Source organism: Pseudonaja textilis, chromosome 1, assembly GCF_049901715.1.
Source record: "Pseudonaja textilis isolate UNSWEBS1 chromosome 1, rPseTex1.2, whole genome shotgun sequence".
Lineage (NCBI taxonomy): Eukaryota > Metazoa > Chordata > Lepidosauria > Squamata > Elapidae > Pseudonaja > Pseudonaja textilis.
In genome coordinates, this window is record NC_141990.1 from 315540136 (window position 1) to 315555474 (window position 15339).

General features: G+C 43.0%; 1 protein-coding gene across 1 annotated transcript in view; it reads right to left on the reverse strand.

The window, feature by feature from the left end:
* Positions 1-2060: 2060 nt before the first annotated feature.
* LOC148128328 (vomeronasal type-2 receptor 26-like) overlaps positions 2061-15339 on the reverse strand; it is a 343174-nt gene continuing 329895 nt past the window's right edge. The window contains exons 2-3 of the mRNA XM_087919412.1: positions 3441-3570; positions 2061-2965 (exon numbers count right to left, since the gene is read on the reverse strand). Of these exons, the coding sequence (XP_087775538.1) occupies positions 2061-2965; positions 3441-3546 (1011 nt within the window). The 5' untranslated portion in view covers positions 3547-3570. The remainder of the gene's footprint in view (positions 2966-3440; positions 3571-15339) is intronic.

Genomic DNA, 15339 nt, shown 5'->3' on the forward strand with positions numbered 1-15339 from the left:
GGTGGGGTGGGGTGAGTAATGGCTGTGTGTTTGTGGTGTCTTGGTGGGTGTGGCCAGGGTGCGCATTGCCAGCTTGGTGTCCCTCATGTTGTGGGGTGGGACCAGGCTGATCCCATGTCTCTATGTCTGCCTGATGCTTAGAGGGATGGCAGTCCATTGCTTGGATCCACCTGCACAGCATGGGCTGCAGAGCTCCAGTGGGCTCTATTGGGCTGCAGCTACTGCCAGACACCATTGGCCTTCATGCACTCTGCACTTCCTAAGCATGCACCTCCTATGCATTCCCATTCATTGCTCTCAGGAAAACTCTGTGCCTCATATTGATGAGTCAGTACTGCATATCTTGATGGGTGAGAGGGATTTAAACCCTGCTATTTCCAAAAAAATTGAACAGTTGTAGGGAAAATTTATAAAGCCTCAAACAGCCGAATATGTATAAAAACACTGATATTGAACCCAATCCTTCAAAATGGTACCTTAAAAATCAACTAAATAAAATAAGGAACAAGATAAAAAAAATTCCCTCCTTGAAATAATACACACATCTCTAATCCAGTTTATCATTTTTATTAGATTATAAGATAAAATACAAAATTAAAAGTAAATAGGAAGTCATAGTAGAAGGGGGGAAGGAGGAGAGAAATGTGAGGAAAAATTGGGGGAAAGAAAGAAGAAACATCAACTTCCAACTCTCTTTTTGCAGAAAAAAAAGCATTAAAATCAAACAATAACTTTTTGTTTTCCCATAATAATATAAACTAGCCATTTCTAGAAAAACACCAGTCTAATTGGTAAAACCCAAAATCGAAGTTTCATTTTTTCTACATCAAGCACAAAGTTTACAAATAATCTCCAGGTGGAAACCAACTACTTATATTCTTTCCTTTAACCAAAATGGTCAAGTTAGTCATTTCTGCCAACTTCATCAGCTTCTGTAGCCATTATTCCATAGTGGGGATCAAAATGTCCTTCCATTTTTGTGTGTATATTAGTCTTGCTGCTGTCAACATACATAAGATCCAAGTTCCAATTTTTTTCTCTGAGTTTTTTTCCATAAACCCCAAAAGAAAAGTTTCTCGTTTCATTTTTATTTTTGTTTTAAGAATTTTCTGTATTATTATATGAATCTTACTCTAAAATTTCTTTTCTTTATCACATGTCAACTCACACAAATTGCACCCTGGTCAGCACTTCTTTATTCTCCTACCATCAGGAAGGAGATATAGAAGGAGAAGCGGCCCCACAAACAGGCTGAATTATAATTTTTATCCGTGTGCTGTCAGAATCCTGAAAGGAAAATAACTTTAAAACAACATAGTATGATTGACTTGCAGGGCTGGCGCAATGTGCAATAAGTTGACATGGTGCAACAGGATTGTGTGTTGGTTGGCAGGATTCACTGGGTTAGGGACTTTCTGTCTTCCACTGTGAGTGGTATTGTGTTGCGGGGGTTGCACGAAGGGAAGCTCAGCCAATCTCATAGTACACATGTTGTACTCTGACAATAAAGGTTTGAATTGAATTGAATTGATGTCCACCATCAATGGTAAAAAGTTCTCTTTTCTTTGACACTTCCAACATTCATTTGAAATACACTTATATATTCTAGATAATTTATCTGGTGTTAAATGCCAGTGATACATCTTCTTATAAAAGATAGCATAAATTTTAAACCTTTCATCCACATATTTTTCCATTGTTCAAGCATCACATTATATCCAAAATTCCTTGCCCACTGAATCATACAATGTTTTACATGTTCACTTTCCAAATTCAATTTCAATAACATTTTTTATAAATATCAGTAATAATATGCTCATCACTACCACTTCACTTTTAGGAAAAAACCCACAACTCTTTTTTATCCGATTTAAATTGTTCTTTCAGTTGTCGATATGTAAAGCAAAAGTAAACATAACCTTCTAATTCAAGTTCTTTCCTCAACTTTCATAAAGGTTCACCAGAGTTGAAAGATAATATTAGTTAACATACATCCAAATCTTGTCACATTCTAAACATGCAACAAAGACAAATATAAATGAGGCAACTCCTTGCATTAGTTAGACATTTTTGTTTCTTACTATATTTTCTCTACAATTCAAATCAGGCCTCAGCAGAATAATATAGCATTTGGGGAAAAAGATACAAGCCAGGAGAGCAGCTCCAGAGGCCAAAATGGAGAAGATCTCCACAGCCACCATGGATTTCCCTTTGGTGCTCAGGTATGTGGGGAGGAAGGAGATCCAAACACTGCAAAAGACCAGCATGCTAAAAGTAATGAACTTGGCTTCGTTAAAACTATCAGGCAATTTCCTAGCCAGGAAGGCCATTGTGAAACTGACAAAGGCCAAAATTCCTAGGTAAGAGAGGACACCATAAAACATTACAGCTGAGCCTTGCTTACATTCCAAGATGATCTCTCCAAACAAGGAATGGAAGTCCATGCTGGGAAACGGGGGAGAGGTTCCCAGCCAGGTGGCACAAAGGACTGCTTGGATCAGGGGACAGACTATGACAATGGAGTTGGTCAGTGGTTTTCCTAAGAGTTTCCTTGTCTTGTTCCCTGGCTTGGTGGCCATGAAGGCCAGAACCACCATGACAGTCTTTGCCAACACAGAGGAAACTGCAAGGGCAAAGAGAATGGCAAAGGCAGATTGTTGGAAGAGACAAGTGATCTTCCCTGGTTGACCAATGAAGAGGAAGGAGCAGAGGAAGCAGAGCAGAAGGGAGACCAAGAGGATGTAGGTGAGATCCCGGTTGTTGGCCTTGACAATTGGTGTGTCATGGTATTTATAGAAAATCACCAGGACTGCAGAAGTGATCACAGAGAGGAAAAGACCAAGAGAAACTAAAATATATCCCAGGGTGTCTTGATAGGCAAGAAAGTGGATCTTCTTGGCAATACATTGGTCCTTGTCCTTGTTGGGAAATTGGTCTTCTGGGCAGGGTTCACAGTGAGCTGCATCTGAAATCAAAAGTCTTTGTCTAAGTATTTCTTGAGCAACTACCATGCATATCAAATTGCTCTATCAAATTGACATAGATCGATGGATGCCTTCTTTCTCTGTCAAGTCTATTTCCTCAGAGGCTGATAGTGCTGATGAAAGAAGTATATGCTGAGTAATAAAAATTAAAGCTTAGACTGCTCATCCTACATCCTCAGGAAAAATTGGAAGACTGCTTTTGCAATTGGATGTCAGAGTAGTAGTGGAAGTCCAAGTTGGACATTCATAAATTCTGCCCTAAAGTTATCTTGCATGGAAGTTCTGAGGATTGAGAAAGATGGATTTTGTGGTCAGGGCAGTTTAGATAGGTAAACTGAAAGGTTTTGCTGAAAAATATAATTTTAGGTCAATCTGATAAAAAACGACAATCACAAAAAATGACTTAATGAATGCCTTCTTTGATCCTGGGAGATTTGCATTTGAAGTCTTGTCTACCTGTCTTGTTAGAAATGCTCCTTTCTGGACAAGCACCACACTGGTAGCAGCAAACCTGCTTGCCTTCTGGAACTCTTCTCCTCTCTCCTGCATGGCACCTCTTCATGCCACACCTGGCAAAGGGCACCTTCTGAAAGAGAAAAGAGAAATACTTGAGATGACCTAAGCTGCATTCATTCTTTCCCCCATTCCTATTTCCCTTCCTTATTCCTACATTCTACATTCAGAATCCATTCTAAACAAATACATTGCCGCTGTCAATCAGAAATCAAGAACAATCCTGAGGTCTGGCACATTTCTGACACACCCATGGATGTGGGAGATTGGATCTAGTATCTCAGCCTGTAGAGAAAGGATGAGAGCATTTCTCAAAGAAAGGACTGTGAAGATACAACTGAGTGGAAATTGTTGTTGGAAATTACCACTGCTTCCTGTAATTGCATCCTGCATTTCAAGCAAATGATGTTCCCAAGCCTAACCCTTTGTGGAATGACACAAATCAGATCTCAAATCTTTCACATGCAAAGCAGATTTTTCACCAAATGACTGCCATGATTTCTGGCTTAATTTGTTATTTTTCAAGTTAGGAAGAAGTTCTGCATTTCAGGAAGATGAATCCTTCCCTTGCCATACAATACTTCCTTGCAGCTCACCTTGGTGGCCCAGATGATTCCATCAGATTTAATGGTGAAATCCTGGCCTGGGGGAGCCTCAGGATTTACTTGACCAACCTTCATGGGGACATAAGATCGATTGGTGTAAAGTACCCAATTGAGAAGATCATAACGGGCCGATCCCAGTCCATCTTCTGAAAAGATGACTTCATCTCCCGCACTGTTGTTGAAGTGGACATTCCTCAAATAGGGAAGAATCTGAAAGAAAGGACACCTTCAGGAATTGGAGTATTTGGGCTAGAGCTACAACTGAGACATCATGGCTTCTACCAGCACATAATGGCCATCTTGAGAAGTTGAGTTTATATTTGAGAAGCTAGTTCCACCTCTTGGTGGCAATCTGAGGAATCAGGCATATTTAATCCTGAAACTAAAAGTTTCCCCTTTATCACTGGGCCTGCTTTCAACTCCAATTTGATGAAAATACAAGTTTCTATCAGAACCATGGAAAATTCCAATGGTTTTCTCTAGCTCATTGTCAAAATCTGCAGAATGTAGGAACCAGGTTTGATGAATTGGGCCATGTGGAAGGAAGCATCTGAGCTGGTTGGTCACTTCACTATTCCGAGAGGTCCAACATTTTAGCCTTTGATGCAGGAAATTCTGATGAATTTCAGACCAAGAACCCATTAGGACCACTTTGAATCTTGCTCTGTGCTAGGATTGATACAGAAACAGAATCACAGTATTGGAAGGGACATTGGAGGTCTTCTAGTCCAACCTCCTGCTCAAGAAACAGACCCTCTACAGTTTTAGATAACTGGCTATCCTGTCTCTTTATTTTATTTTATTTTATTATTTTTTATTGGAAAAAAACCCATTTATTTGACATACATTTAAAACAGACAAATCAACATACACATATATACATTTTATAGCATATATTGAACAATGGTTAAAATTTCTTTATCTTTATCCTTGACGTGATCTGCCTTGTTACAATAACTCCTTCATTCTTGTAATGTTTTAATTTCTCTATGTAGTTTATAGTTTATGTAGTTTATGTATATCCTCTGAAGGGATGTCAGACAGTTTCCAATTTTGTGTGTAGCCTTTTCTGGCCGCAGTTGTGATATGCAAAATTAAATATTGGTATTTTTTCTCCATGTTTAAATCTATCATACTTAGCAGAAAGGTTTCAGGTTCAAATTTTAAATTTTGTTTTGTTATATTTAAGACCCACTTTCTAATATTCCTCCAAAATTTCTGGGCACATGGGGAAGTCCACCACATGTGGAAGTATGTTCCTTGCACATATTTAAATTTCGAACAATTGGGTGGCAGATTGGGGAACATCTTAGCCAGTCTCGCAGGAAGTAGGTGCTAATGATAAACTATTTTATATAATTTTTCTTTATAGAAGATTGACATAGTTAGTTTATAATTTATTTGCCAAATGTGTTCCCACTTATCTAATTCAATACTATGACCCATGTTTTTAGCCCAAATTATCATACATTCTTTAACTGTTTCTTCTTTTAATTTATAATCCAAAAGGTATTTGTATATTTTACTAATTGCTTTCTTTTCCTCTCCTTGCCATATTTTATCTAATTCTTGTGGAGTCATATGAAAGCCAAATTGTTCTCTATCTTTTTTGTAATGGGTTTGTATTTGTGCAGAAGGCCACCATGCTATCTCCTTTCCTTGAATTTGTATTTGGTTCTTATTTTTCAGCTCTCCAGTGTCATACAGTAAACCTTTATACCAAACAATATTTTCATAGTCCAATACATTTGGGTGTGTAACTGCTTCCAAAGTAGATAGCCACAATGGAACCTTTGGGTAGTAGGTTTTTTTTAAAAAAAATCTTTCCCCAGATATTAAACAACACATTTCTTACATGATGCCTTTGGAAGTATGAATGTTGTTTAGATTTTCCATCACACATGAAAGCGTTCCAGCCACGTTGGAGATCAAAATCCTCTAGTACTAATAACCTTCTGTTTTCCATCTTTAAGCCAATTTACTATAGCAGCATCATAATATAATTTGAAATCTGGAAGGCCAAATCCTTCTTTTTTCCTGGCATCTTAAAATAATTTATACTTCACTCTGGTTTTTTTCCTCTGCCATATAAATTTGGATATAGATTTATTTAATTCTACACAAAAATTATTCTCCAACTTGACTGGCACTGTTTGAAACAAAACCAACAATTTTGGCAAAACATTCATTTTTACTATTGAAATAAGTCCCAATAACGATAACTGAAATTTAACCCAATTGTCTAAATCTTTAGATATTTGCATTATTAGCTTATCGTAATTATCTTTTTTAATCGACGAGCATCTAGCAGTCAACCAGATCCCTAGGTATTTTACTTTATTTACCACCTGAATACCTAATTTGTTTGTTAATTCTTCCTTCTGCTCCTTTGTGCAGTTCTTTGTTAGCACTTTTGTTTTTTCTTTATTAATTTTTAACCCTGCCACCTTTCCATATTCTTCTATTTCTCTTAGTAGTATAGGGCTCATTTCTAAGGATTCTTCTAATATAAATGCCATATCATTGGCAAATGCCTGAAGTATATATTTCTCTTTTTAAATTTTAATTTCCTGGCTCCTCTTAAATGACTCCAGCAGTGGGGCATCTCTGACTTCTAAAGGTAAACCATTCCTTAAGAAATTTCTCCTAACTTCTACATTGCTTCTCTCTTTTGTTATTTTCCATCGATTATTAATAAGAAGCTGTTTTCAGAGAAGAAGCTGAGTGTCACAACAAATGGTAAACTAAAAAAGCAGGACAGGGTCTCAGATGAATTGCTATGGGAGCATACACACGTTTAATCAGTAACAAAAGTAATTCATATGGAGAGCTTCCAATCTAAGCATCTGTGGACTGAGTCAAAAGCCAAAAAAAATTACCTGCCATGACTGGACATTTGAGATTCTCTTTCCAAGCCTCATCATGGTCGGTCCAACTCTGGATCCACACATTGCATGTAAAGCATGTGCCAGAGTATAAACAGCATTGAAGACATTGTAACTTTCACCTGTCATTCTTTTTTCAAAAGTGTAATTCGGCAGATTCTGCACTTTCTCCTTTCCTGTACATTGTTTTCCCCCCCTTTGGAGGGACCTCTCCTGATTTATGGATCTTGCAGCCAAAGACAATTTCCCACCAAAGAGGGAGATAGACGTCTCCTTGAGGGTTCAAGGGGTCTAAAGACAGGAGGAAGTGGCTGAATTCAGAGATATCCCCTGAGTGGTCCCTAAAATTCAACATCCCATGAAGAAACTTTATAAATAGCAATGATTCTTCAGATTCTTCCATGCCAAGTTTCCAATGGGAAGTGAAGATATAAACTTTTCTTAATGAAATTTTTTTAAATGTTTCATGAAAATGTACTGCCCCTAATACTGTGATAGTAACAAGTGTTTCTCCAAACATAATAAACACTTCTGCTTTATACCAGGTGTGGAAATTGAGAATAAACTTGTTTAGAGTGTTTTTACTATTATCAAGTTGCAGCATTAGTGTGAAGGCCAGGCAGATCTCCTTCTCCTGGAGCACTGGTGTTAGAGTTGACATGAAGCGTTCTCCCCTGTCATCGTCAGGGGCCAGAAGCCCAACCCAGTTCCATTGGAAATGCAGGAGCAGCTGGACTAAACCCACATACTGAGAAGATTCCTTGGGATTCATCCGGAAGAAGGAAGGATAAACTCTTCTCTCTCCTGGAGAGAACTCAAAGCCAACGCCGACCTGGAGAAAAACAGATTCTTTTCTCAAAGACAATGTAAAAGTTTCAGGTTGATTTTCATAGTTACCATTGTGTGGTTGATGTTCTAGCAGTCAGGCTGACTCTCTTTGACTCGCAAACTTCATCTCCTTCCCTTCTTAGCCATTTTTATTGGTTTTCAGAAGACAAGAGAATAAACCAACAACCTGATAAAGAATAAATGGCACTAAAATGATTGCTAACTCTTTAATAAAGAGTAATCTAAGATTTACAAGCTCATTTTATGCACTCCCCCCAACAAAAAGCCACTTTTAGTTTTATCTTTCGCTTGTGTGTGCTTTTGATCTTTCTCTATTCTACACTATATGCAATAAAGCTCTCTTACCTGTGGGACTTTAAAAATGCTGAAGATGGAGGTCATCAGCCTTGATGACTTGGCATTGAGACCACCAATGACGGAGAGCAGACTTTCCTGCAGGTCACATTTGTAACCTGGAACCACGTGGCCTAGTGAGGAGAGCATGGAGAGGCTGTTTAAGGAAATATCCCTCTCCTTCTGGAAATGGCCATAGATGTGGAAGCCAAGGGTGATGTTGGGGAGCAGAAGAAAATCCCTATTGACCTCAGAGATAGCAAAAATCAATGCAAGGAGCTGCTGGTAGTTATTGGTAACTAATCTGTGGTGAGAAAAACATTGGGGAACATTAAAGGAAACCTTGTATATGGCTGTAGAATTTGCTTCACTGTTTGGGGGAACTTTTGAGTGCAGAAACTCCCAAATTTCATTGGGTTGGATTTTTTTTCAAAGGAGTTCCATTGGCTAAGCTTAGATTAGTTTGTGAGAAAGGAGACAAGCCTTCCCATAGATATCATGAACCATTTTATATTCTCTATCATCCCTGACATATTCATTTTTCTGAAGTGGCTGAAATCCTTTCCAACTGCTGCCCTTTCATTGTAATTATCTAAGGTCTCTCTTGGAGCAGTTTCTTCAGTTTGGTAAAGCTTGCTGAGCACAGGACTACAATCGGCAGGGGTCACCTCATAGATTTACTGAAGGCCATTATTCATGCGCAATGCTTATTCCAACACTGTGAGGAATTTTTTTGTACCTCCTGAACACTATAAGAGTGTTGACCTTTTATTTGAATTTTATACCACAAATTACTGTTGAGATAAATATTATGATTTGAGTTTTTCACTAGACCAGCTCAGCTTCCCTCTTGATTTTTCTTGTTTATCATCTTCCTGATGAAGAGATTGAGAATTCTAACCTATTTTAAGAGTTTGCTGATTTATCAAGAAAGCACAAAATGTGCACTACACCAGATCAGTGCAAATATTAGAAGTATTTCTGAAAAAAGTCCCTGATTTTAAAGCAAAGAGAATAATTATCTGTATGTTTCCCCTCTAGCTGGAACTTACGCATTTTCTGAAACATGCACCACTGTATTAAAGTCAAAGGCAGGAGACTTTGCATTGATTCCCAAGGGCAAAATCCCACCAATAATGAGATCACCAGTCCTGTAGTAGCTTTTACCTAAGTCGATATAATCCCTGAACATACACATGGTTTGCAGCCTTTTTGCTCTAGTTGGAACCAGGAGACAGAAGAGCATCAGCATCAACAGTAGCATGACTCCTGCCTGGTCATTCTTGTCTTCTTCCCTTCTAGAACAGAAATCACAGTTTATGCAGAAAGTCATTTACAGGTTTGCTCCTGATATCTCACTGGAACTTTAGCAGATCAGATACCACCTATGTCTCCTGGAGGTCCCCAGGACAAATTTATAGCAACCATGTTTCCTCTTATCAGTGCTTGGGCTCTGACCATACAGGAAACAAAGGCATGTGAGAGTCTTCAAACCCAGGAGTGAGCTCTTTGCAAGACTAGCTAAGGTGACACGTTCTGCCCCCCTGCTGGTGAACTCATATGTATTTTTAAAAGCAGATTTTATCCTGGAAGATCTTTGTGTCTAGAAATCCACAGATGATACATGAAGAATAACTCTTCTTCTGATAATTACAGGGAAAGGCCTTTGTCCTATCCCCTTAGCAATAGCTTCTCTTCATGCAGCAGAATGGAAAACATGTTTCTATCTTTTCCTGTAATTCACAGAGCACATGGAGTCATCAGCATACGAATGTTACTCAACCTACATAACTGGATAGAAACATTCCTGTCAAACAGACAAGAAATGGTCAAAATTGGGAGCGTCCTATCAAATTCTGCACCTGTCAACAGTGGTGTCCCCCAAGGCAGTGTTTTAGGACTAACTGTCTTCATACTCTACATAAATGACCTCAGTGATCATATTAAGAGCAACTGCGTTCTCTTCACTGACAATATAAAGCTGTTCAATGCCAAAGACAATACTACTATCCTCCAAAAAGACCTTGAGTATGTATCAGAATGGTCAATCAAACTGAAACTTCAAATCTCAACAAATAAATGCTCTGGCTTACATACTGGCAGAAAAAGTCAGAAAATAAAATACAGGCTGAATAGTCAAGACCTTGTTGAGGATCCAAACTTTGTCAAGGATCTTGGAATACTTGGAATACAAGTAACAGGCTTTATTACAATGAATAAAGGGTTGTCGCGTCTGCTAGCTAACTCGCAGACCAGCGGGCGACAACGGGCTGGCTCTGCTCGACAGCCGGCTTATATAGCCGGCTGTCAAACGGAGCCAACCAATGGGAGCTGCCGGTGCTCCTGCTTAAACAGCGGACCTGGTTGGGAACTCCAACCAGTTCCACAGACATAACACCCCTTCCCCCCAGCTGCGAACATGCATAGTCTTGTAGGTACGTGGGCTGTCTTCGCTGGCGCCCAGAGCGTCGCAGTTTGGGTGAACTGCCAGTCTGTGTCAAGTCCTGGCTCTGGGAGTGTGCCTCAGCGGTTGTTGGTACCGGGGCTTGCCCCGGTGTGGTGCCTGACGGTGCTGGTGAAACCCCCTGCTCAGGTTGGTCCAATCGAGTCTCGAGATCCGGCTGGTCGGTTGGGTCGCTCGGCGGCTGGATCGGTGACTCCGGTTGGAGACTCGGGTTCTCCATCCAGCCCTCTCACTCATCTAGGAAAACCTGGTTCCGCAGGGGATCTCCATCAGGAGCGGGTGAGGCGTTGTTGGAGCTGGCTGGTTGGCACGGGTTGGTATCTGTCGCGCCCATCCGTCGCCTTCTGAGTTGATCCACGTGTCTCCGCCACAGACGTCCATCCCCAAGAAGGACCCGATAGGATCTGGGGCCGGTAACCGATACGATCTGTCCTGGCACCCACAACGGTTCTCCTGCGTAGTTCCTGGCGTATACCAGGTCTTGTGGGGCGAAGTCTCTGACCAGGCTATCGGACCCTAAAGGGGTGTCTGGGCAATAGTGAGGGTGTAGCCTGTCTAGAGTGGTTCTAAGGCGTCTCTCCATTAAAAGTTCAGCCGGAGACTTGTTGGTGGTGGTGCAGGGGGTTGTGTGCTGGCTGAGTAGGAAACGAAACAATTTAGAGTGCCAGTCCTCCTGACCAAACCTGGCAAGTGCTTCTTTGGCTGATCTAACTGCTCTCTCTGCCATCCCGTTGCTAGCGGGATGGAATGGTGCTGTAAGGATGTGCCTGATGCCCAAGTTGGCAGTATACATGCTGAACTCACATGATGTGAACTGTGGGCCATTGTCTGAAACCAGGGTGTCCGGGAGCCCGTGGGTGACAAACAGTCGGGTTAGGGCTTTTACTATTGACTGGGTGGTGGTCGTGGGAAGTAATGCTACATCAATCCACTTGGAGTATGAATCCACGACCACCAAGAAGGTCTTGCCATGCACAGGCCCAGCTAGGTCAATGTGCAGGTGGGACCAGGGGGCGTTTGCGCTCTCCCATCTGGTGGGTGTAGCAGCTGGAGGGGCGGCCCGGGTTTGTTGGCAGGGTTGGCAAGAGCTTACCCAGTTGGCGATTTGAGCGTCCATACCGGGCCACCAGACGTAGCTGCGGGCCAGGGCCTTCATTCTTACGATGCCCGGATGTCCCTCGTGAAGCACCTTCAGGATGGGCACTCGCAGTGATGTAGGGATGACCACTCTTGTTCCCCACAGAAGACAACCTTGTAATTTTGACAGTTCCTGCTGGCGGGTTTTAAAGGGGACAAAATCAGTTGTATATTGAGTTTCCGGCCACCCCCTCCCCACCCAGTCCAGAACCTGGGCGATGATTTTGTCCTTTTTCGAGTGCGCCACGATGTCTTCGGCTGTCACTGGAAGTTTGAGTTCGTTGACCTCGAAGATGACATGGATAGGTGCTGGGTCTTCGACTGGAACTGGTAGGGGGCAGCGGCTGAGGGCATCGGCGTGGCTCAAGGTCTTGCCTGGATGATGCACTAACTTAAATGAGTAAGCAGCCAGAAACAAAGTCCATCTGGTCATTCTGGGAGAAAGTACCTGCGGAGTTTGCTTGTCTCCAGACAGAAGTCCTAAAAGGGGTTTGTGATCAGTTACTAACTCAAAGTGGTGGCCAAAAACGAATTCGTGGAACTTCTTAACTGCAGCCACTGCGGCCAGGGCCTCTTTATCGATCTGGCTATAATTCCTCTCGGTCGGAGAAAGAGTCCTGGAAAAGAAAGCAATTGGTGCCTCGGAACCGTTGGGGAGCCTGTGGCTCAGGACAGCCCCAATGCCAAAAGGGGATGCGTCAGCGGCCAGGACTAGGGGGAGACGTTGATCGAACTGAACGAGTACCGCATCTGAAGTGAGCAAGGCTTTGACAGATTTGAATGCATGGGCCTCCTTGGGTCCCCAGTGCCAGGGTGAGTCTTTATCTAGTAGCCTATGTAATGGTTCAGTGACAGATGCCTTGTGTGGGAGGAATGAGGCGTAGAAATTTAAAAGTCCCAGAAAAGCTTGTAGTTCAGTCTTGTTGGTAGGTTGTGGGTGCCTCATGGATGGCCTTCACCTTGGATTCAATGGGATGGATGCCCGAGGCATCAATCCTATAACCCAGAAAGTCCACCTGCCTAGTGGCGATGGCACACTTCTCCCTTTTGAGTTTGAGGCCATGCTGCCTGAACCTCTCTAGCACTGTCCTGACTCTCTGAATGAGCTGGGGCCGGTTTATGGCTGAAACTAAAATGTCATCGAAGTAGGGAACCACTCCTGGGGGACCCTGGAGAATCCTCTCCATGAGCGACTGAAAAATGCCTGGGGCTTAGCAAAAATGGTGCCGGGTTCGAAAGTATGTAAAAGATGTTGGATAACAGGCACGGGGTAGGCGCTGACCTGCAGATAGCGGTTGAGCGTGGTTTTGTAATCTGCACAAATTCTCAAACTGCCATCTTTTTTGAGTGGGGTGACTATGGGGGTCTCCCATTTCACGAAATCAGTGGGTTCTAGCACCCCTTGTTTAAGTAGTTTGTCTAGTTCTGTGTCCAATTTAGGACGGATGGCAAAAGGCACCCTGCGGGGTTTTAAACGAAGAGGGGTTGCCTGGGGGTCTACTGAAAATGATATGGGGGTGCCCGAGTAGCAACCCAGCTCATTGCTGAATACATCGGAAAATTCTGAAAATAGGGTATCTACATCAGAAGTTGAGACAGCATGGACCCCGGTTACGCTAAGGCCGAGAGAAGGAAACCAATCCAGTCCCAATAGACTAGGGAGGGTACCGTTAACTACCACTAGGGGCAGGTGGCCCTTAAAGGTTTGGAATTGCACAAGGAACTTGCCTTTCCCGATGACAGGGATGTTCTTTCCCTGGTAGTCCCGTAGCGTCAGGTGGCATCTTTGTAACTGTTTCTTTGACAGCCTGGGCTGGAGTCTCTTCAGGGTATCCCAGGAGATGATTGAGAGCGTGGATCCCGTGTCCACCTCCATCCTGCAGGGCTTACCTTCTAGGAAGACAGAAATTTTAATTTTATCAGGGGTTAGGGAAGTATGGTTAGTGTGGTAGCAGGTATAGCAGTCCACCACTTGCCTTTGGGAGTTAGAAGGTGGTAGAGGTCTTTGAGGTAAGGATCGCCCTGCTTGGCAGACTCTAGCGATGTGACCCTTCTTTTGGCAGTTCAGGCAGATGGCGTTTCTGAACCTGCAGGATGCCCTAGGGTGGGAGCCTCCACAGGTTAGGCACATGGGAGGTTGCTTGGGGGTGAAGTTGATTCTCTGCCCCACTCCTACCTGTGAAGGCTTTTGATGGATTAGGCGGTTAACGTCAGACGCGTCTGTGGGGTCATCTTCGCTGATTACCTCTTCGGAATGAACAGTTTGCGTGCTGGGTTTGGAATGATTTCCCTGAATTTCAGCTGCTGACTGAGCCGAGAGTTCAGCAGCCAGGGCCTCCTCCATGGCTATGGCTAGAGTCAGGTCTTTCTTCGCCAGTAAATGCCTTTGGAGTTTCAGATCTCTTACCCCACAGACGATCTGGTCCAACAGCATGTCTTCCAAATATTCTTTGAATCCGCAATGCAAGGTGGCTGTTCTTAGGGCGGCCATGTATTCGTTAATCGACTCCCCCTCTGTTTGCTTCCTGACCCTGAAGGCATACCTTCTGGCTATTTGAGACGGTTTGGGCGAATAGTGATTTGAAAGTATTTCCTGTAGCTCGTCCCATGGGACATTTTTGATGGCGCAGGGCGTGACTAATGCTGTGGCTGTGTCGAAGACGGTGGCTCCGCAGTAACTCTGAAAATAGGACTTCTTCCTATGCTCTGCAGCGTCGGCTAGACCGATGGCGTCAAGAAAATGGCTGAATCAATTTCTGTAGGAGTCCCACGTCTCCTCATTCGGTTTGAATGGAGGGAATGCTTGGTTTGCACTCATCGTGGAGAAGGAACAGGTTCGTCTGTTTGAACTGTTATTCGAAATCGCGCTCTTAAAAGAACGCGCTGCGGTTGTCTCTCTTGGCTGCTTAGCTCTTTTTGAAAAAACGCGCTCTTGGTGAGCGTGGGCGGCCTCGGCGGCTGTGCCTGTGGCTCGCTTCAGCGAATCAGCTCTCCAGTATCAGTTTTGAATTTTGCGCTCTTTGTGAGCGCGGGGCGGCTGCGGTTACAGCGCCCTTGCTTTCTCTCTCTGTGACTACAGCTCTTTGTAAAAACGCGTCTGGCTAGCCTTCGACCATCCCATCCTCATCGCCAGTGTTGTAGAGCGATGGTAAGGACAAGGCATGAGACCAGAGCGTACAAGTAACAGGCTTTATTACAATGAATAAAGGGTTGTCGCATCTGCTAGCTAACTCGCAGACCAGCGGGCGACAACGGGCTGGCTCTGCTCGACAGCCGGCTTATACAGCCGGCTGTCAAACAGAGCCAACCAATGGGAGCTGCCGGTGCTCCCGCTTAAACAGCGGACCTGGTTGGGAACTCCAACCAGTTCCATAGACATAACACTTACCTATTATCTAAAACAAGCTTCACTGTATTAAAGTCAAAGACAGGAGAACTGATGAATGATTCCAAAGGGCAAAATCCCACCAATAATGAGATCACCAGGCCTGTAGTAGCCTTCATGTAAGTTAATAGAATCCCTGAACACACACATGATTTGCAGCCTCTTCACTCTATGTTGGAACCAG